Genomic DNA, 20,762 nt, shown 5'->3' on the forward strand with positions numbered 1-20,762 from the left:
GTCTATATTAGCTATATTAGCCTACTATCAAAATGACTTTAAAAGTATTATATAAGTGTTATAATGAAGACAACACATGATGCAAGTGTCTATATTAGCTATATTAGCCTATTATCAAAATGTCTTTAAAAGTCTTATATAAGTGTTATAATGAAGACAACACATGATGTAAGTGTTTATATTAGTTATATTAGCCTATTATCAAAATGTCTTTAAAAGTCTTATATGAGTGTTATAATGAAGACAACACATGATGTAAGTGTTTATATTAGCCTACTATCAAAATGTCTTTAAAAGTCTTATATAAGTGTTATAATGAAGACAACACATGATGTAAGTGTTTATATTAGTTATATTAGCCTATTATCAAAATGTCTTTAAAAGTCTTATATAAGTGTTATAATGAAGACAACACATGATGTAAGTGTTTATATTAGCCTACTATCAAAATGACTTTAAAAGTCTTATATAAGTGTTATAATGAAGACAACACATGATGTAAGTGTCTATATTAGCTATATTAGCCTACTATCAAAATGACTTTAAAAGTCTTATATAAGTGTTATAATGAAGGCAACACATGATGCAAGTGTCTATATTAGCTATATTAGCCTATTATCAAAATGTCTTTAAAAGTCTTATATAAGTGTTATAATGAAGACAACACATGATGTAAGTGTTTATATTAGTTATATTAGCCTATTATCAAAATGTCTTTAAAAGTCTTATATGAGTGTTATAATGAAGACAACACATGATGTAAGTGTTTATATTAGCCTACTATCAAAATGTCTTTAAAAGTCTTATATAAGTGTTATAATGAAGACAACACATGATGTAAGTGTTTATATTAGTTATATTAGCCTATTATCAAAATGTCTTTAAAAGTCTTATATAAGTGTTATAATGAAGACAACACATGATGTAAGTGTTTATATTAGCCTACTATCAAAATGACTTTAAAAGTCTTATATAAGTGTTATAATGAAGGCAACACATGATGTAAGTGTCTATATTAGTTATATTAGCCTACTATCAAAATGACTTTAAAAGTCTTATATAAGTGTTATAATGAAGACAACACATGATGTAAGTGTCTATATTAGTTATATTAGCCTACTATCAAAATGACTTTAAAAGTCTTATATAAGTGCTATAATGAAGACAACACATGATGTAAGTGTTTATATTAGCCTACTATCAAAATGTCTTTAAAAGTCTTATATAAGTGTTATAATGAAGACAACACATGATGTAAGTGTTTATATTAGTTATATTAGCCTATTATCAAAATGTCTTTAAAAGTCTTATATAAGTGTTATAATGAAGACAACACATGATGTAAGTGTTTATATTAGCCTACTATCAAAATGACTTTAAAAGTCTTATATAAGTGTTATAATGAAGGCAACACATGATGTAAGTGTCTATATTAGTTATATTAGCCTACTATCAAAATGACTTTAAAAGTCTTATAAAAGTGTTATAATGAAGACAACACATGATGTGTCTATATTAGCTACATTAGCCTACTATCAAACTGACTTTAAAAGTCTTATATAAGTGCTATAATGAAGACAACACATGATGTAAGTGTCTATATTAGCTATATTAGCCTACTATCAAACTGACTTTAAAAGTCTTATAAAAGTGTTATAATGAAGACAACACATGATGTGTCTATATTAGCTATATTAGCCTACTATCAAACTGACTTTAAAAGTCTTATATAAGTGCTATAATGAAGACAACACATGATGCAAGTGTCTATATTAGCCTACTATCAAAATGACTTTAAAAGTCTTATATAAGTGTTATAATTAAGGCAACACATGATGTAAGTGTCTATATTAGCCTACTATCTAAATGACTTTAAAAGTCTTATATAAGTGTTATAATGAAGGCAACACATAATGCAAGTGTCTATATTAGTTATATTAGCCTATTATCAAAATGACTTTGAAAGTCTTATATAAGTGTTATAATGAAGGCAACACATGATGTAAGTGTCTATATTAGCTGTATTAGCCTACTATCAAAATGACTTTAAAAGTATTATATAAGTGTTATAATGAAGACAACACATGATGTAAGTGTTTATATTAGCCTACTATCAAAATGACTTTAAAAGTCTTATATAAGTGTTATAATGAAGACAACACATGATGTAAGTGTTTATATTAGCCTACTATCAAAATGACTTTAAAAGTCTTATATAAGTGCTATAATGAAGACAACACATGATGTAAGTGTTTATATTAGCCTACTATCAAAATGTCTTTAAAAGTCTTATATAAGTGTTATAATGAAGACAACACATGATGTAAGTGTTTATATTAGTTATATTAGCCTATTATCAAAATGTCTTTAAAAGTCTTATATAAGTGTTATAATGAAGACAACACATGATGTAAGTGTTTATATTAGCCTACTATCAAAATGACTTTAAAAGTCTTATATAAGTGTTATAATGAAGGCAACACATGATGTAAGTGTCTATATTAGTTATATTAGCCTACTATCAAAATGACTTTAAAAGTCTTATAAAAGTGTTATAATGAAGACAACACATGATGTGTCTATATTAGCTACATTAGCCTACTATCAAACTGACTTTAAAAGTCTTATATAAGTGCTATAATGAAGACAACACATGATGTAAGTGTCTATATTAGCTATATTAGCCTACTATCAAACTGACTTTAAAAGTCTTATAAAAGTGTTATAATGAAGACAACACATGATGTGTCTATATTAGCTATATTAGCCTACTATCAAACTGACTTTAAAAGTCTTATATAAGTGCTATAATGAAGACAACACATGATGCAAGTGTCTATATTAGCCTACTATCAAAATGACTTTAAAAGTCTTATATAAGTGTTATAATTAAGGCAACACATGATGTAAGTGTCTATATTAGCCTACTATCTAAATGACTTTAAAAGTCTTATATAAGTGTTATAATGAAGGCAACACATAATGCAAGTGTCTATATTAGTTATATTAGCCTATTATCAAAATGACTTTGAAAGTCTTATATAAGTGTTATAATGAAGGCAACACATGATGTAAGTGTCTATATTAGCTGTATTAGCCTACTATCAAAATGACTTTAAAAGTATTATATAAGTGTTATAATGAAGACAACACATGATGTAAGTGTTTATATTAGCCTACTATCAAAATGACTTTAAAAGTCTTATATAAGTGTTATAATGAAGACAACACATGATGTAAGTGTCTATATTAGCTATATTAGCCTACTATCAAAATTACTTTAAAAGTATTATATAAGTGTTATAATGAAGACAACACATGATGCAAGTGTCTATATTAGCCTACTATCAAACTGACTTTAAAAGTCTTATATAAGTGTTATAATGAAGACAACACATGATGTGTCTATATTAGCTATATTAGCCTACTATCAAACTGACTTTAAAAGTCTTATATAAGTGCTATAATGAAGACAACACATTATGTAAGTGTCTATATTAGCCTACTATCAAACTGACTTTAAAAGTCTTGTATAAGTGCTATAATGAAGGCAACACATGATGTAAGTGTCTATATTAGCTGTATTAGCCTACTATCAAAATGACTTTAAAAGTCTTATATAAGTGTTATAATGAAGACAACACATGATGTAAGTGTCTATATTAGCTATATTAGCCTACTATCAAACTGACTTTAAAAGTCTTATATAAGTGCTATAATGAAGGCAACACATGATGCAAGTGTCTATATTAGTTATATTAGCCTATTATCAAAATGTCTTTAAAAGTCTTATATAAGTGTTATAATGAAGGCAACACATGATGTAAGTGTCTATATTAGCCTACTATCAAAATGACTTTAAAAGTCTTATATAAGTGTTATAATGAAGACAACACATGATGTAAGTGTCTATATTAGCTATATTAGCCTACTATCAAAATGACTTTAAAAGTCTTATATAAGTGTTATAATGAAGACAACACATGATGTAAGTGTCTATATTAGCCTACTATCAAAATGACTTTAAAAGTCTTATATAAGTGTTATAATGAAGACAACACATGATGTAAGTGTCTATATAACCACCTTAGGTCCTTCTCTTTTTCATAATTTGAGCTATTCAAAAAAACTTGTGAGAGACTAACCATTTTGCAGGAGATTCTTAAAACACTAGAGTGCTGTCTCTTTGGCTAACATTTCTGCTGAAGGGCCCTTAAAAAACAGCAGATACCTCCTGTAATCTGACAAAATAAATACACCAAAATCAAATGTCTACTGGAGAGGACTTTGGTTATATATACAAAATAAGACTAATACTGAAGGTAGCAGTTAGCTTTCTGTAAATACGGGCCCCAAAACAATTTAATTGAATATCCCTGTCATCATTATATAAGTCATTACTATTGTGTATGTGGAATCCAACAGTCACCCCGTTTAATAACAGTTACACCAGCTTTATTACCAGCATAATTCATGTAAATGTTTACTTATTATTTGTGCGCTTAACATTGTTTTCTATAATTGTTGATTATATGATTAACCCGAATCAACTTTATTGGCTAAGTATGTTTTAACACACAGGTAATTGGACTTTGTAGACTGTGCTCTAGGGTTGTACCGTATATCGGTATTAGTATAGTAGTGCGATACTAATGAATCATATTCGGTACTATACCGCCTCTAAAAAGTACCGGTCGCCCGTCGTCACGTCGTGTTGTGGCTGGTTTTACGAGCAGAGGAGCATGTGCGGCAGCGCACAATCACGGAGTACTTACAAGCAAACACAGTGTGTAGACAGAAAAGGAAGAACGGATGCATTTTGGCGTAAAAACTAACGATAAAGGTGAAGCTATAACACTGAAACGCCCTCAGGAAGAGGTGCTTTAAGACATGGCTAGCTAGCTAACGTTTAAAGTCCATCCGCAGTCTGCAGTGTTTTAGCTACTTCTAAATCACTAATACTTGCCTCCATGGCGACAAATAAAGTACGTTTCTTACAAGTATCATCACCGCTAATGACGGCGTTCCTGAATGTAAACAAACGCCATAGGTGGATCCACACCTGACATCCACTGTAATGATACCAAGTACAGGAGCGTATCTAGTCGATACTACTATGATTACATCGATTCTTTTTAGCATCACAAAATCTTCTTTCTTTTTTTTTTAAATTTATATTATGTTTATAAACTCAGGAAATATGTCCCTGGACACATGAGGACTTTGAATAGGACCAATGTATGATCCTGTAACCACTTGGAATCGGATCGATACCTAAATTTGTGGTAAAGTATCCAAACAACAGAAGAATAAGTGATTATTACATTTTAACAGAAGTGTAGATGGAACATGTTAAAAGAGAAAGAGACCAGATATTAACAGTAAATGAACAAGTAGATGAATAATTCATTTTCTACCACTTGTTCTTAATAATGTTGACAAAATAATAGAATGATAAATGACACAATCTGGTAAATGGTAAATAGGTTGTACTTGTATAGCACTTTTCTACTTTTTTTAAGGAACTCAAAGCGCTTTGACACTATTTCCACATTCACACACACACATTCACACACGGATGTTATTGCATACGTCAGCAGACTAATTAGGAGACTTTGTTTGCTTACTTACTAATAAAAGACAAGTTGTCTTGTATGTTCACAATTTTATTTAAGGACAAACTTGCAATAAGAAACATATGTTTAATGTACCGGGAGACTTTCTGTTAAAAATAAATGCAATAATGCATTTTTTTGTAGTCCCCTCTATTCAGAAAAGTATCATAAGGACCGAAAAGTATCGAAATACATTTTGGTACCGGTACCAAAATATTGGTATTGGGACAACACTACTGTGCTCTCTTTGCTCAATGCAAGAAACAAAGAAAAGCATAATTAACATGTAATGATATGCATCAGTCTGACAATAATGTGGTTGAAATTATGATCACGTGTCTTATAACTGCTGTCAAAATAGTTGTATTTCTGCAATATGTTTGAATGTTCACTGACTCTCTTTTCTCATTTTGAAGAGCTGCTCATAAATATTCTCATCGGAGTGGGACGTTGTTACGAAACATCCAGCATCATGGCGGCCGAGAAACTGCTCAGCCTATCCCCCCGCAGGCGCATCATTGTCGGCCTGCTGGCCAACCTGCTGTCCTCCATCTGCATCGTCTTTCTCAACAAGTGGATCTATGTGCACTACGGCTTCCCCAACATGACCCTCACCCTCATCCACTTTGTGGTCACCTGGCTGGGACTGTACATCTGCCAAAAGTTTAACATTTTCTCCCCCAAAAGCCTCCCCGTGAGGCGCATCGTGTGGTTAGCGCTGAGCTTCTGCGGCTTTGTGGCCTTCACCAATTTGTCCCTGCAGAACAATTCCATTGGGACGTACCAGCTGGCCAAAGCCATGACCACGCCGGTCATCATCCTCATCCAGACCACCTACTACAAGAAGACCTTCTCCACCAAGATCAAACTCACACTGGTGATCTTCTGTTGTCTTTCATTGAGCTCACAACATTATTGTGTGAATGCTCCAAAACATTCACACATATGGTTTTCTACACCAAAATTCATCTATTTATTATTCAACTTCTTCTCCTCCAAATTTTGGCGCGCTCTACCTTCCACATTTTTCATCCGATTCAAACCGTCCCTGTTCAGCCTATTTGGGAATTAGGGGCTTTCCCTTTACAAATTCCAAAAATTTCCAAATTTCCCAGAATTCCAGGTTTTCCGGGACATTTTTCTCATTCAAAATGAATTGGCCATTTTTCAAACTTCCACCATTGCCACATTTTTCAACCATTCCACCTTCAACATACTCCACTCATCCTGCACATTCAAACTATCATTTTTTTGAAGTTAAAAAAAATTCCAGGAATTCCCGTTTTTTTCAAACCTTTTTTTCAACCTTTTTTCTGTCGACTACTCTTTCCACATTTTTCAACCGTTCCCCTGCCAAATGTTCCTCTTAATCAGGACAAAAAAACAAAGTTGTTTTTTGAACAGGAAAAATTACAGTTTTTCCCGAAATTTCAGGAATTCCCTAATGACCTTCTCAGTGGCCTTGTGGTTAGAGTGTCCGCCCTCAGACTGGTAGGTCGTGAATTTTCAAAACTTGACAGTGCGCCTTATAACCCGGTGCGCCTAAAGTACGGAATAATTTTGGTTGTGCTTACCGACCTCAAAGCTATTTTATTTGGTACATGGTGAAATGTTAAGTGTGACCAGTAGATGGCAGTCACCAATAAGAGATACGTGTAGACTGCAATATGAGATGGGTAGGTTGTGAGTTCAAACCCCCGGCCCAGTCATACCAAAGACTATTAAAATGGGACCTATTGCCTCCCTCAGCATCAAGGGTTGGAATTGGGGGTTAAATCACCAAAATGATTCCCGAGCGCGGCCACCGCTGCATCTCACTGCTCCCCTCACCTCACAGGGTGTGAACATGGGGATGGGTCAAACGCAGAGGATAATTTCACCACACCTAGTATGTGTGTGACTACCGTTGGGACTTTTAACTTTAACTTTTATTACCATTTCTCAATTAAAAATGTTACTACTTCAACATTTCTCGACCAATTTGAAAAATTCCAACACCAACCATTCAGAACATTCAAATTGTTTTGCATTTTCCGAAAAATGCCCTTTTTCCCCCGAAATTCCCAAGTTCCCATGAAATTCCCATTGAAATCAATGGGACATTTTTCAAAGTTCCACATTTTTTTATCCAATTCAAACCGTTCAAACTTCAACATTTTCAGCCTGTTCAGGGATTTTGTGATCCTATTCAACAATTGTAAAAAAAAAATCCCAGATTTCCCAGAATTCTCAGTTTTTATGGACATTTTCCCCATTCAAAATGAGTTATCCATTTTTCACACATGTTTGAACCTATTCAAAGCATTCCAACATCAACACATTCCACTCATCCTGGACATTCAAACTAACACTTTCCCAAGTTCCAAACCAAATTCCGGTTTTCCTGGAAATTCAAATTCTTCAACATTCAAACCATTCCAACATTCAAACTATTCTTCCATTCATACTACATTCTGTCAGCATTTCAGTTCAACTTCAGCAATGGAGCATTCACACGCAATTCCTTCAGGAATGATCTCATTTAGTTATATCATGAGTTGCATCACATGTCTTTCTTTCTGTTTTTAACCGGTTCAGGTGCCAATAACATTAGGTGTGCTTTTGAACTCGTACTATGACGTAAGGTTCAACGTGCTGGGTACGGTTTTTGCCACCCTGGGTGTTCTAGTGACGTCCCTCTACCAAGTGGTAAGTTAACAGTAGTCCGAGGGGAATGACGTATCTCTGAAGTGTAGTACTACAATGCAGTCTCTCTCTTATAGTGGGTGGGTGCGAAACAACATGAGCTCCAGGTGAACTCCATGCAGCTTCTTTACTACCAGGCTCCTCTTTCGTCAGGCTTCCTGCTTTGTGTTATTCCTTTCTTTGAGCCACTGACTGGAGACGGAGGAATATTTGGACCCTGGTCTCTCCCTGCTCTGGTTAGTAAATATAACTTGTTTTCATGCCGAGTATTGGGACTCTGTGTTTAAGGGTGGTCAGGGAAACTAACTCTGTTTTTCAGATGACAGTGTTTTTCTCCGGAGTGGTGGCATTCCTGGTCAACTTGTCCATCTACTGGATCATTGGAAACACATCAGCTGTTACGTATCCTAAAATACATGAGAACGGATAGGTGGTGTCAGTTTGAATATGTTTTTTCTTGACTCGAGCGTTTCCAGCTACAACATGTTCGGCCATTTTAAATTCTGCATCACTCTGACTGGAGGTTACGTGCTGTTCCAGGACCCGCTGTCACTCAACCAGGTGAGACTGCCTGCACTATACTTGATCGACCGATTATCAACTGGGCCGATTAATGGTGCCAATATTTGGCATTTTGACATACAGTACAGGCCAAAACTTTGGACACAACTTCTCATTCAATGCGTTTTCTTTATTTTCATGACTATATACATCGTAGATTGTCACTGAAGGCATCAAAACTATGAATGAACACATGTCGAGTTATGTACTTAACAAAAAAAAGGTGAAATAACTGAAAACGTGTTATATTCTAGTTTCTTCAAAATAGCCACCCTTTGCTCTGATTACTACTTTGCATACTGTCAGGTTCAAACACTGATGACATCTATTAAACAGACAAGAAGCAAGGAATTAAACAGAGACAGAATTCAATTTAGCTCATTGAGGAGAAACGTCTGGGCTGTACTCATTGTACAGCAGGGGTGGGAAATTAATTATTACCGGGGGCCGCATCAGCAACCCGAGCACTGCTGGAGGGCCACATCGACAATATTTCAATTGCATTTTGCTCAATATTATTTTTGATGTATACCGTAAGATTAATAATAATAATAATAATACTTTCATTTAACCTAACTTAACTTTATACCAAAAGCACTGCTTTGGAAATCATTTGTACCCCTTTCAGAGATCACATTTAGTTCCCCTTAAACATCCTCATGTTGCACAATGAAATGTAAGCATAAGATGAAGTGTGCATTCCTGTAACTTTCTCTAGTAACAGCATTCCATGATTAATATCAATAAATTAACATTAATAATAAATGACCGTAGAATAAGCACACGTATGACTGAGGAGTCATAGTGTAACTTTGTGTGGTGTTTGAGTTGTCCGACTTTTTGTGTGGCCATAAACGCACCAGTGGTTTAGTGGTATGCATGTTGGTGACGGATGACAAGTTGGTTTTGGCCTGGTTTGTACGGCAGAAAATGTCAACATGGCACTGCCATATTTATTATTGAAGTCACAAAGTGCATTATTATTTTTAACATGCCTCAAAACAGCAGCTTGGAATTTGGGACATGCTCTCCCTGAGAGAGCATGAGGAGGTTGAGGTGGGCGGGGTTGTGAAATGAAAATAAAGAAAATGCATTGAATGAGAAGGTCTGTCCAAACTTTTGGCCTGTACTGTACATTCAGTATAAAAAAAAGCTTTCGGAATAAAGACACAAATTAACCTCCATAGTTATCGGCCTCCTTGACTACTAATAATCGGTATCATCCATGAAAAATACATATCGAATGATCTCTTGTTTAAACCAAAAGTTTTGTGATTTTCATTGCTGTCATTCTATGCTACTCACAGGCTTTTGGGATCATCTGTACTCTGGTGGGAATCTTGTCATACACTCACATCAAGCTGGTGGAACAAGAGGAGGGAAAGAGTCGCCTGGCTCAGAGACCATAGGCCCACTCAGCTGTCAATTATCCGCATGGACTCCAATGAGGGACTTTTTTGTATAAATCTTTATTTTGTTATGAGTATTTTTTTTAAATAAGGACTATAGGACACTGACAGTAATACATCGCTCCAGAAGAGTGAAATGAGAACGGCTATAGAAGGCTTCCATGATGCAATATAAAAATCACAAGCAGTGAATTATGAAGGCATCCAGCTGTAAATAAAGTTATTTCTGTTTTCAATTGCACTGTTCCAAACTTGACTGTGAGTAGAAAACTTAAACGCCACTTCTCTTTGTTTTCATGAAATAATTACAATCTTATATGTTGTTGTTGTTGTGTCAGTTTGACCCATTTATTGACAATCTGGAAAGCAGGTAAAAGTATTGTCACACACCAAAGGTAAATTTAATGAGTTAATTTGAATTATGACTGAAATCCTATTTTATAGTGGATGATATGTGTCGTTAAAAGTGAAAACTATTGGTGATAGATGCAACTTTTTACGTTGTGTTTTATGGCTTTGCTTGTTATAATATGACGTTATGTAACATGCTACAAAAGTGGTACTAGAGAAAGGCTGGGCGTTGCCCATCAATATTATAAAATATTTCGAATTTTAGAAAATATAAATATCTCCAAGATAAACATAGTACGTGTGTTACTCTGTGGATTATACCAGTGGTCCCCAACCACCGGGCCGCGGCCCGGTACCGGTCCGTGGATCGATTAGTACAGGGCCGCACAAGAAATAAAAAAAATAAAAAAAACATTTTTTTATCAAATGAAAATAAAAAACACAAGATACACTTACAATTAGTGCACCAACCCAAAAAAAACCTCCCTTCCCCATTTACACTCATTCATACTCATTCGCACAAAAGGGTTGTTTCTTTCTGTTATTATTTCTGGTTCCTACACTATATATCAATATAGATCAATACAGTCTGCAGGGATACAGTCCGTAAGCACACATGATTGTATTTTTTTCTGCCAAAAAAAAAAAAAACTTTTTATTTTTTATTTTTTAAATACCCCCTCCGGTCGGTGGGACAAATTTTCAAGCGTTGACCGGTCCGCAGTTACAAAAAGGTTGGAGACCACTGGATTATACTGTATAAAACCACTTTTTTTTTAGTAAGGCATAATTTTGAACAACCACAAAGGGGTCTTTCACGTCAACACGGAAAAGTGAACACTATTGGTGATAGATGCAACTTTTGACGTTGTGTTTCATGGCTTTGCTTGTTATAATATGACGTTATGTAACATGCCACAAAAGTGGTACTAGAGAAAGGCTGGGGCGTTGCCCATCAAAATTATAAAATATTTCGAATTTGAGAAAATATAATATCTCCAAGATAAACATAGTACGTTTGTTACTTCTGTGGATTATACTGTATAAAACAACTTTTTTTTTTTTTTTTAGTAAGGCATCATTTTGAACAACCACAAAGGGGTCCTTCACGTCAACACGGAAGTCAAACGTCGATGACCGATGTTTGTTTTGCTACCATTAGCAGGTAAATAGATGTATTTGGACTATTTCACATACTTATATACATGTCACACCCCGCATGGACTTATAGTGAACACCATTTAAGTACTAATTGTATAAGCAAACACTAACTAGATGTTTACCGACGTCCAAGCTTTTTGTTTACATTTTGTTGTAAGGCGTCCATTCTAGTGGCCTAGCTTGTGTGTTAGCCATGCTAAGTGTTTTTGGGGAGGACTTTTTTAACGAGAGGGCAACTGGAAAGTGATTTATGCTCGTCTGTTTTACTGTTTACATAAATGTAGAATGGACGTTTGTTCGCAACTGTGTGTGTGTGTATTTCAGGTTAAAAAAACAGTGCTAGTCACGATGATGTAGCTAACAAATGGCGTATGCTTTTGGGTACGCAAAGTGCGGCTGGAGATGCATTGGTAGCTCACATGCGGCATTTAAAACAGCCTGCCAGCAGAACATTGGCAATTAATTCTCGGGCCACACCGACAATAACAAATTACAAGAAAAAAAGTGAAAATACTTGTGTGTTTGGAAAAATTTAGTGACATTCATCCATCCATCCATTTTCTACCGCTTGTCCCTTTTGGGGTCGCGGAAGCATACTTGCCAACCTTGAGACCTCAGAATTAGGGAGATATTCAAAAGGCCCGCTGGGGGTTATATATATAATACATGTATATATATTTTGATTGATTGATTGAAACTTTTATTAGTAGATTGTACAGTACAGTACATATTCCGTACAATTGACCACTAAATGGTAACATCCGAATAAGTTTTTCAACTTCTTTAAGTGTGGGTCCACGTTAATCAATTCATGGTACAAAATATATTCATTCATGGAGTTAAAGCAATTTCAACTGCACGATGTGATCAACTTTAAAATTGCTCAAATTATGTTTAGGGCATCCCAAAACTCTCTACCATCCAATATACAGAACCTATTCCAGGATAGAGATGCTCACCATAGTTACAGTTTAAGAGGAAACAACAAATATTTGCCTGAATTTACAACTTTAAAATCAATGTGCATTTCAGTGAGTGGAGTCACTCTGTGGAACAACTTAGGTGACGAGTTAAAAACCTGTTCTAACATGATTCCATTTAAAAGACTGTTTAAAAAAGAAGTACAGAAGAAGTACAAGGAGGAAAGAGAGTGATGCACAGAGCGATGGGAGAGAGGTGTATGGTCAGAGAGTGTTTGGGCCTGTGTGTGTGTGTGTGTGTGTGTGTGTGTGTGTGTGTGTGTGTGTGTGTGTGTGTGTGTGTGTGTGTGTGTGTGTTTTGTCTCGTCTTGTCTTGTCTCATAGTAACAGTGGTACTATTGTTTGGTAGTGTACAGGAGCTTTTCTTGTTTTTGTTTGTATAGTATTGTTCTTGTATTATATTGTTTATGTTAAATGTGGAATGAGTGAGAGGCGTTGGGATATTATAAGCATCTGCTTCATCCAACCCCTTTTCAAGCCTTGCATAAATGTCTCCCCAAAATGTTAAAAAAAATGTGTGTTGTATTGTGCAGTTTTGAAATAAATACTTCAATTCAATATAGACTATCAGCATAATACAGTCATCACACAAATTAATCATCAGAGTATATACATTGAATTATTTACATTATTTACAATCCGGAGGGTGGGGCGGGGGGTTAGGTTGGGTTGCTATCAGCACTTCAGTCATCAACAATTATATCATCTGAGAAATGGACATTGAAACAGTGTAGGTCTGACTTGGTAGGATATGTACAGCGAGCAGCGAACATAGTGAGCTCAGAAAGCATAAGAACAAGTATATACATTTGATTATTTACATTTGATTAATTACAATCCGGGGATGTGGTGGGGGGAGGGGGTTAGGCTAGGGTTGTAGTTGACTGGAGGTGTTCTTTTAGTGCGCTTTTGAAGGAGGATAGAGATGCACTTTCTTTTACACCTGTTGAGAGTGCATTCCATATTGATGTGGCATAGAAGGAGAATGAGTTAAGACCTTTGTTAGATCGGAATCTGGGTTTAACGTGGTTTGTGGAGCTCCCCCTGGTGTTGTGGTTATGGCGGTCATTTACGTTATGGAAGTAGTTTGACATGTACTTCGGTATCAGGGAGGTGTAGCAAATTTTATAGACTAGGCTCAGTGCAAGTTGTTTTGTGATGCATTAAACAATGTAACAAGGTTTTCCAAAATAAATCAACTCAAGTTATGGGGAAAAAATGCCAACATGGCACTGCCATATTTATCATTGAAGTCACAAAGTGCATTATTTTTTTTAACATGCCTCAAAACAGCAGCTTGGAATTTGGGGCATGCTCTCCCTGAGAGAGCATGAGGAGGTTGAGGTGGGCGGGATTGGGGGGGCGGGGTTTTTGGGGTAGGGGGTAGCGAGGGATGTATATTGCAGAGTCCCGGAAGAGTTAGGGCTGCAAGGGGTTCTGGGTATTTGTTCTGTTGCGTTTATGTTGTGTTACGGTGCGGATGTTCTCCCGAAATGTGTTTGTCATTCTTGTTTGGTGTGGGTTCACAGTGTGGCGCATATTTGTGACAGTGTTAAAGTTATTTATACCGCTACCCTCAGTGTGGCCTGTATGGCTGTTGACTAAGTATGCTTTGCATTCACTTATGTGTGTTAAAAGCCGTAGATATTATGTGACTGGGCCGGCACGCTAAGGAAGTGCCTTTAAGGTTTATTGGCGAAAAAATTACATATATATATATATATATATATATACATATATATATATATATATATATATATATATATATATATATATATATATATATATACATATATATATATATATATACATATATATATATATATATACATATATATATATATATATATATATATATATATATATATATATATATATATATATATATATATATATATATATATATATATATATATATACATATATATATATATATATATATATATATATATACATATATATATATATATATATATATATATATATATATATATATATATATATATATTGAGATAGGCTCCAGCCGCAACCCCAAAAAGGGACAAGCGGTAAAAAATGGATGGATATATACTTGCTGCTTACTTTAAAAAATATATATATATAATATTTAACAATTTAATGTTAAAATATGGGAAGACTCCGTATTATAAGGGACGGGTGGCAACCCTATACATGTCCTAATTGTCCTACTTTTCCTGTTTGCTTCTTTTAGTATGCCTGCTGAACGTCGGCGCTCAATAAACATGGACGAGAAAGATGTGGCCTCCTTCAGTGCCAAGGACAAAGAGAAAGACAAAGATGGGGAGAGGAAACCAGCACCGCCGCGGGACAAAGCAAAAGACGAGGCCAAGATGAGCAGCAAAAAAGACGGCGGAAAAGACGAGAAGAGGAAGCGCGTGGAGGAGGAAAAGAAGAAGAAAGAGGAGAAGGAGCGAAGAAAGAAGGAGGAAGAGAAACAGAAAGCAGAGGAAGAGCAGAAGCAGAAAGAAGAGGAGGAGAAGAGGCAGCAAGAGGAGCAGGAGAGGAAGCTTCAAGAGGAGGAGACCAAGAGGCAACGGGAGGAGGAAGAAGCTCTCCTGAAGTACGTGAATGAGCATCATATTTCCCTATATTTATAATTTACTATTTTGAGTCAAATATTGTGACACTCAGAGAAAGCAGTAAAGATTGGCTCAAATATGTTGTCTTTTGCTGACAAGATTAAATGAATATGATCTCATTGTTGCAGGGAACAGGAAGAGGGGAATCAGCTGCACCAGGAGGCCTGGGAGCGCCACCACACCAGGAAGGAACTGCGCAGCAGGAACCAGAATGCCCACGAGGCTCGGCCCGAAGAAGCCTTCTTCACCCGACTGGACTCCAGTCTGAAAAAGAACACGGCCTTTGTCAAGAAGCTGCGCACGCTCACTGAACAGCAGCGCGACTCGCTCTCCAACGATTTTGCCTCCCTCAACCTGAGCAAGTACATCGGCGAGGCGGTGAGCTCCGTCGTGGAGGCCAAGCTGAAGATCTCGGACGTGGGCTGCTCCGTCCACCTGTGCTCCCTCTTCCATCAGAGGTACGCCGAGTTTGCTCCGCTACTTCTGCAGGCCTGGAAGAAGCACTTTGAGGCCAGGAAGGAAGACAAAGCGCCCAATGTAAGCAAGTTGCGCACAGACCTGCGCTTCCTGGCCGAGCTCACCATCGTGGGATTCTTCACCGACAAAGAGGGTCTGTCTCTCATATACGAGCAGCTGAAGAACATTATCAACACCGATCGCGAGACGCACACTCACGTGTCGGTGGTGATCAGCTTCTGTAAGCACTGTGGCGACGATATCGCCGGCCTTGTGCCCCGCAAGGTGAAGGTGGCTGCTGAGAAGTACAAGCTGACCTTTCCTCCCAGTGAGATCATCAACACGGAGAAGCAGCAGCCCTTCCAGAACCTTCTGCGGGAGTACTTCACATCCCTCACTAAACACCTGAAGAAGGACCACAGAGAGCTGCAGAACATTGAAAGGCAGAACAGGTGAGACCAGTTGTTCTTTTGTCCCACATTGAATATTTTTAAAAGACCCCTCTAATGCTGACAACTTTGGCACTTATTTCATAGTCCTGGACCTAAAAATTGTCTGCATATCAAATTCCCCTCCAAAATAGTCAGAATGGTGATTTGAGGCTTGTTTTCTAAAGTGTTTAGCATGTTTGGAACACCCAATTTTAGCTCCAAAATGTGGGCGAGCCTGCACCAACTTGCTAAAGCAGGGGTGCCCATTACATAGATCGCGAGCTACCGGTCAATCGCGGAGGGTGTGTCAGTCGATCGCCAGCCAGGCATTAAAAAAATAGACCTAAAAATTTGCGATCATCAATCTTCACCAAGACGTCACTTTATTGACATTTACGGCACCTGAGGGTCTTGTGAGATGACACCGGCTGCTGCGAGCTCATTATTAAGAAAAAATGACCGACAGGAAGGCGAGAAGAAACACTTTTTATTTCAACAGACTCTCGCGCCGTACCTGCCGTCAAAACTCTAAAAACCAAATGCACAGTTCCTATCTTCACAATAAAAGTGCTGCTTCATCCTGCCTGCACTAACAAAATAAGAGTCTCAGAAAGCTGACATGTATTTCTTGTAAAGTGTATAAAAACGAGTATGGAAGCTGGACAAATAAAATGGCATAAAGCAACCACTTTCATGTGGTGTTGGACAGAAAGGAGGACTTTTTTTCTCCTCCATTTGAAAATGTGGAGGTTATCATCACTACTGTCTGATTCTAATCAATGCAAGATAGATAGATAGATAGTACTTTATTGATTCCTTCAGGAGAGTTCCCTCAGGAAAATTTAAAGTCATCAGAATCAGGCAATATACCAACTAATATTCTTGTCTTCATGAAAGAAAGGAATCTATATGTGTTAAACATGCTTGTATTATCATTAAACACCTTTAACTTGTTAACTGAAACGTTTCTTTAATGAATAAATATAAATTATATATATGAATGAGGTAGATCCCCTCGACTTGGTCAATTGAAAAGTAGCTCGCCTGCAGAAAAAGTGCCACCGACTGAAGACTGGAGGCAATTTAATTTAATATTGCGTAGAATGTGTTTTGGAAGCATCTTCACCTCTAATAGCAATATTTTTGCGCAGAATTTTAAGCAAATAGACAAATATGGCTGCCAGATACATTATTGGAACACAACTAAAGGGGTCAGCCTGTCTACATTTCCAAATGATGGAAAAATGAGGAATGTATGGACCTCTCCAGTCAAACTGATGCATGCAAAATGGGATTTGGGGATTCATTTGCAGCCATCATTTTAATGAGTTTGGATGACATTTTTTTTTAAGATATCCAGCCAAATGCGAACCCGAAAATAAGTACAACCCTCACAGGGGAAAAACTGAGTCAGGACCTGTTGAAAAACAGAAAGAAGGGCACACCCGGCGCTCAAAAATGAGAGAAATACAAAATAAGCCGCTACAAATCTACTTTGTGTCCTCTTCTACTGATGTTTTCCTCAAGGTGTAAGTGCAAATGCTGAAGGAGCATGAGGAAATACGTGCTAAAGTGTTTATGGAATGGCAGGAAAGTGTGCAAAGGGCAATTCTTTTATATGTATTATTTGCTCATAATGTTAATTAACCACATCCGTTTTGAAGTAATAATGAACCAGGGCGACAAAAACATGCAATTAAATGATCAAAATAATAGTTTTACATGCCTTTAGCTACACTGTCTAGTCTATGTGAGGAAATGCACTCCAGTTCTGTAGAAAAAAACAATAATAGCAACACAAAGTTTTGTCTTTTAAAAACAACAACAAAAATATATAATATATATAACATACATATGTGTGTGCGTTTTATATATAGTTGACGCAGGGGTAGATCTTGCTCTTGTTTTTGGCTGAGACCAGGCATTTTGGGCTTGGAATTATTCCATGTATATAATATTGCTAGTTGATGAGCCTGACACACTTATGAATTTGGAATAATTTCATCAATCACAGTTGACGTTATTGAGGGATATATATTGTTTTAGCCTGTCTGTGTGGCAGAAATACTAATCATTTCAGGGATGCAAAACTTGAGGGAGCTATTTGTTTATTCAACATTACATGAGATGCCAAGGAACTTCCTGCACTTTAGTTTTTTGTTTGTTTTTAATTACTTGTTTTTTGAATAAACATGCTACAGGCTTTTACACAAAGTTAAGTGGTGGAGTTTGTTACAGTAGTATTCTGAATTTTTATATGTACAATACAGGCCAAAAGTTTGGACACACCTTTTTTTTTTCAATGCGTTTCTTTATTTTCATGAGTTTTTACATTGTAGATTGTCACTGAAGGCACCAAAACTATGAATGAACACATGTGGAGTTATGTACTTGACAAAAAAAGGTGAAATAACTGAAAACATGTTTTATATTCTAGTTCCTTCAAAAGAGCCACCCTTTGCTCTGATTACTGCTTTGCATTCTCTTGATGAGCTTCAAGAGGTAGTCACCTGAAATGGTTTTCACTTCTCAGGTGTCATAGTTTTGATGCCTTCAGTGACAATCTACAATGTAAATAGTCATGAAAATAAAGGAAACACATTGAAATGAGAAGGTGTGTCCTAACATTTGGCCTGTACTGTATGTCAATATGTCACTTTTACTGTAAATAGATATCGGCTCCAAATATCAGTTATCGGCCTCATTTACTAGTAATAATCGCCCTGAAAAAAAACGTGATTTATCTACTATTTACTTAAAAATGAATTGATATTACTGCCAGATTCATTTTGAGGAGCGCAAATACATAAAGAGAACTTGTTAGTGAAATTTCAGTCATCAGGACACTATGGATACATTAAGATCAATTTAACTTCCTGTGCTCTTCAGGCGTATCTTACATTCAAAAGGGGAGCTGAGTGAGGATCGCCACAAACAGTACGAGGAGTTTGCCACCTCCTATCAGAAGCTGCTGGCCAACACTCAGTCGTTGGCTGATCTGCTGGATGAAAACATGCCAGAGTTACCTCAGGACAAGACCGTGCAGGAAGGTCAGTCTGCTTTTCTACTCCTAATCCGCGCTCAGCGTCAACTGACATGTGCTGCCGTGTTTTTCTCTCAGAGCACGGTCCTGGCATTGACATTTTCACCCCTGGTAAGCCGGGAGAGTACGACCTGGAAGGTGGGATCTGGGAAGACGAAGACGCTCGGAACTTCTATGAGAACCTGGTGGACCTGAAGGCTTTTGTCCCCGCCATCCTCTTCAAGGACAACGAGAAGGGTGGCCAGGCCAAAGACAAGGATGACGCCAAAGGTGTGTTTTGAATGTACAACTGTCGAAGTGGGCTCACTCATCCTGATCGTCTTGATGCTGCCTGTGTCAGACGGCAAAGAGGGCAAGGAGGCCGCCAGCACCACGGAGGAGCTGGAGCTGGAGCTGGAGGCTCTGGACATCGCAGATGAGCCTCTAGAACTAGAGGGAGCCGACGAAGCAGAGAGTGAAGAACTGGCCAAAAAGCTGATGGATGAGCAGGGTGAATTTACACAAACATTTTTAATCATCTTAGATTTTAAGATACAGTATACTTAATAACATTGTATTTATGTTTTTTAGAGCAAGAGGATGAGGAGGCCAACACCGGATCTCACTTGAAGCTGATTGTGGACGCCTTCATCCAGCAGCTTCCTAACTGTGTGAACCGTGACCTCATCGACAAGGTGACCAGAAACAACTTAACAGTAATACCTCGGTTTCTGTTAGAAATCTGGTTCAAAATGTCAGAAGAAAACCAAAGCAATTTTTCCATAAAAAAAATCATGCAAATTTATTTATCTTTCCAGCCAACCAAATATTGAAAGACAAAACACATTTATAGAGAGTATTGATAGTTTTCAGGCATGTGAATTTTCCGCGTTTTTAAACATTTATTTTCACGTCAAAATATAACTTTTTTACTAAAATATCAATAAAAATGTAATATAAACAAAATGTGTTCAACGCTCGACTCAGCCCCAGCCCAGGTACTCGCTGTTCCGCTTGCCTAAATGCCGCACTGAGGTGCAGGGCGGAGAGACGATCAGGAGCACCGAAAGCTCCAATCTAGTTAGCTTAGTTCAGGGATGTCAAGGTTTGCATTGAGGGCCACATGGCAGTTATGGCGGCCATCATAGGGCCGTTTGTAACAGCGAATAATGTATGAATTTGCCTCTGGATTTCATTATTAATTATATAAAAAAAATTAAGCAGACTGTCAATTTCACAGTAAAAACTTTACATTTACAAAATTTTACTGTAAAATATAGTGTTTTTTACATTTTTTAAAACAGTACCACAGTTTTTTGGGGAGGTTTTTACAGAAAAAGCTGGCAGCTTAGTTGCCAGAATTTTTCTGTGAAATTTACATTGGTTTTTACAACATTAACATATTGTTAATGGAAAAAACTGTACATGCTATTTTCTTAGTCTGGCAACTTAGCTGCCAGTTTGTACCGTCTTTCCATTTACAGTAATAAA

General features: G+C 36.7%; 2 protein-coding genes across 4 annotated transcripts in view; both read left to right on the forward strand.

Moving 5' to 3' along the window:
* The window catches only part of slc35e3 (solute carrier family 35 member E3), a 12,929-nt gene extending 2,421 nt beyond the window's left edge, over positions 1-10,508 (forward strand). Inside the window, exons 2-7 of the mRNA XM_062066613.1 lie at positions 6,032-6,492; positions 8,193-8,303; positions 8,378-8,536; positions 8,620-8,702; positions 8,777-8,861; positions 10,169-10,508. Coding sequence (XP_061922597.1) covers positions 6,088-6,492; positions 8,193-8,303; positions 8,378-8,536; positions 8,620-8,702; positions 8,777-8,861; positions 10,169-10,270 — 945 coding nt within the window. The 5' untranslated portion in view covers positions 6,032-6,087 and the 3' untranslated portion in view covers positions 10,271-10,508. The remainder of the gene's footprint in view (positions 1-6,031; positions 6,493-8,192; positions 8,304-8,377; positions 8,537-8,619; positions 8,703-8,776; positions 8,862-10,168) is intronic.
* Positions 10,509-11,555: 1,047 nt separating this feature from the next.
* upf2 (UPF2 regulator of nonsense mediated mRNA decay) overlaps positions 11,556-20,762 on the forward strand; it is a 33,166-nt gene continuing 23,959 nt past the window's right edge. The window contains exons 1-7 of one of the 3 annotated variants that reach the window (XM_062066615.1): positions 11,556-11,786; positions 14,975-15,343; positions 15,491-16,270; positions 19,139-19,299; positions 19,371-19,562; positions 19,633-19,782; positions 19,863-19,966. In XM_062066615.1, the coding sequence (XP_061922599.1) occupies positions 11,755-11,786; positions 14,975-15,343; positions 15,491-16,270; positions 19,139-19,299; positions 19,371-19,562; positions 19,633-19,782; positions 19,863-19,966 (1,788 nt within the window). In that variant the 5' untranslated portion in view covers positions 11,556-11,754. The remainder of the gene's footprint in view (positions 11,787-14,974; positions 15,344-15,490; positions 16,271-19,138; positions 19,300-19,370; positions 19,563-19,632; positions 19,783-19,862; positions 19,967-20,762) is intronic. The other 2 variants (XM_062066617.1, XM_062066616.1) reach the window with 2 other exon arrangements.

This window comes from Entelurus aequoreus, linkage group LG12, assembly GCF_033978785.1.
Source record: "Entelurus aequoreus isolate RoL-2023_Sb linkage group LG12, RoL_Eaeq_v1.1, whole genome shotgun sequence".
NCBI classification, from domain to species: Eukaryota; Metazoa; Chordata; class Actinopteri; order Syngnathiformes; family Syngnathidae; genus Entelurus; species Entelurus aequoreus.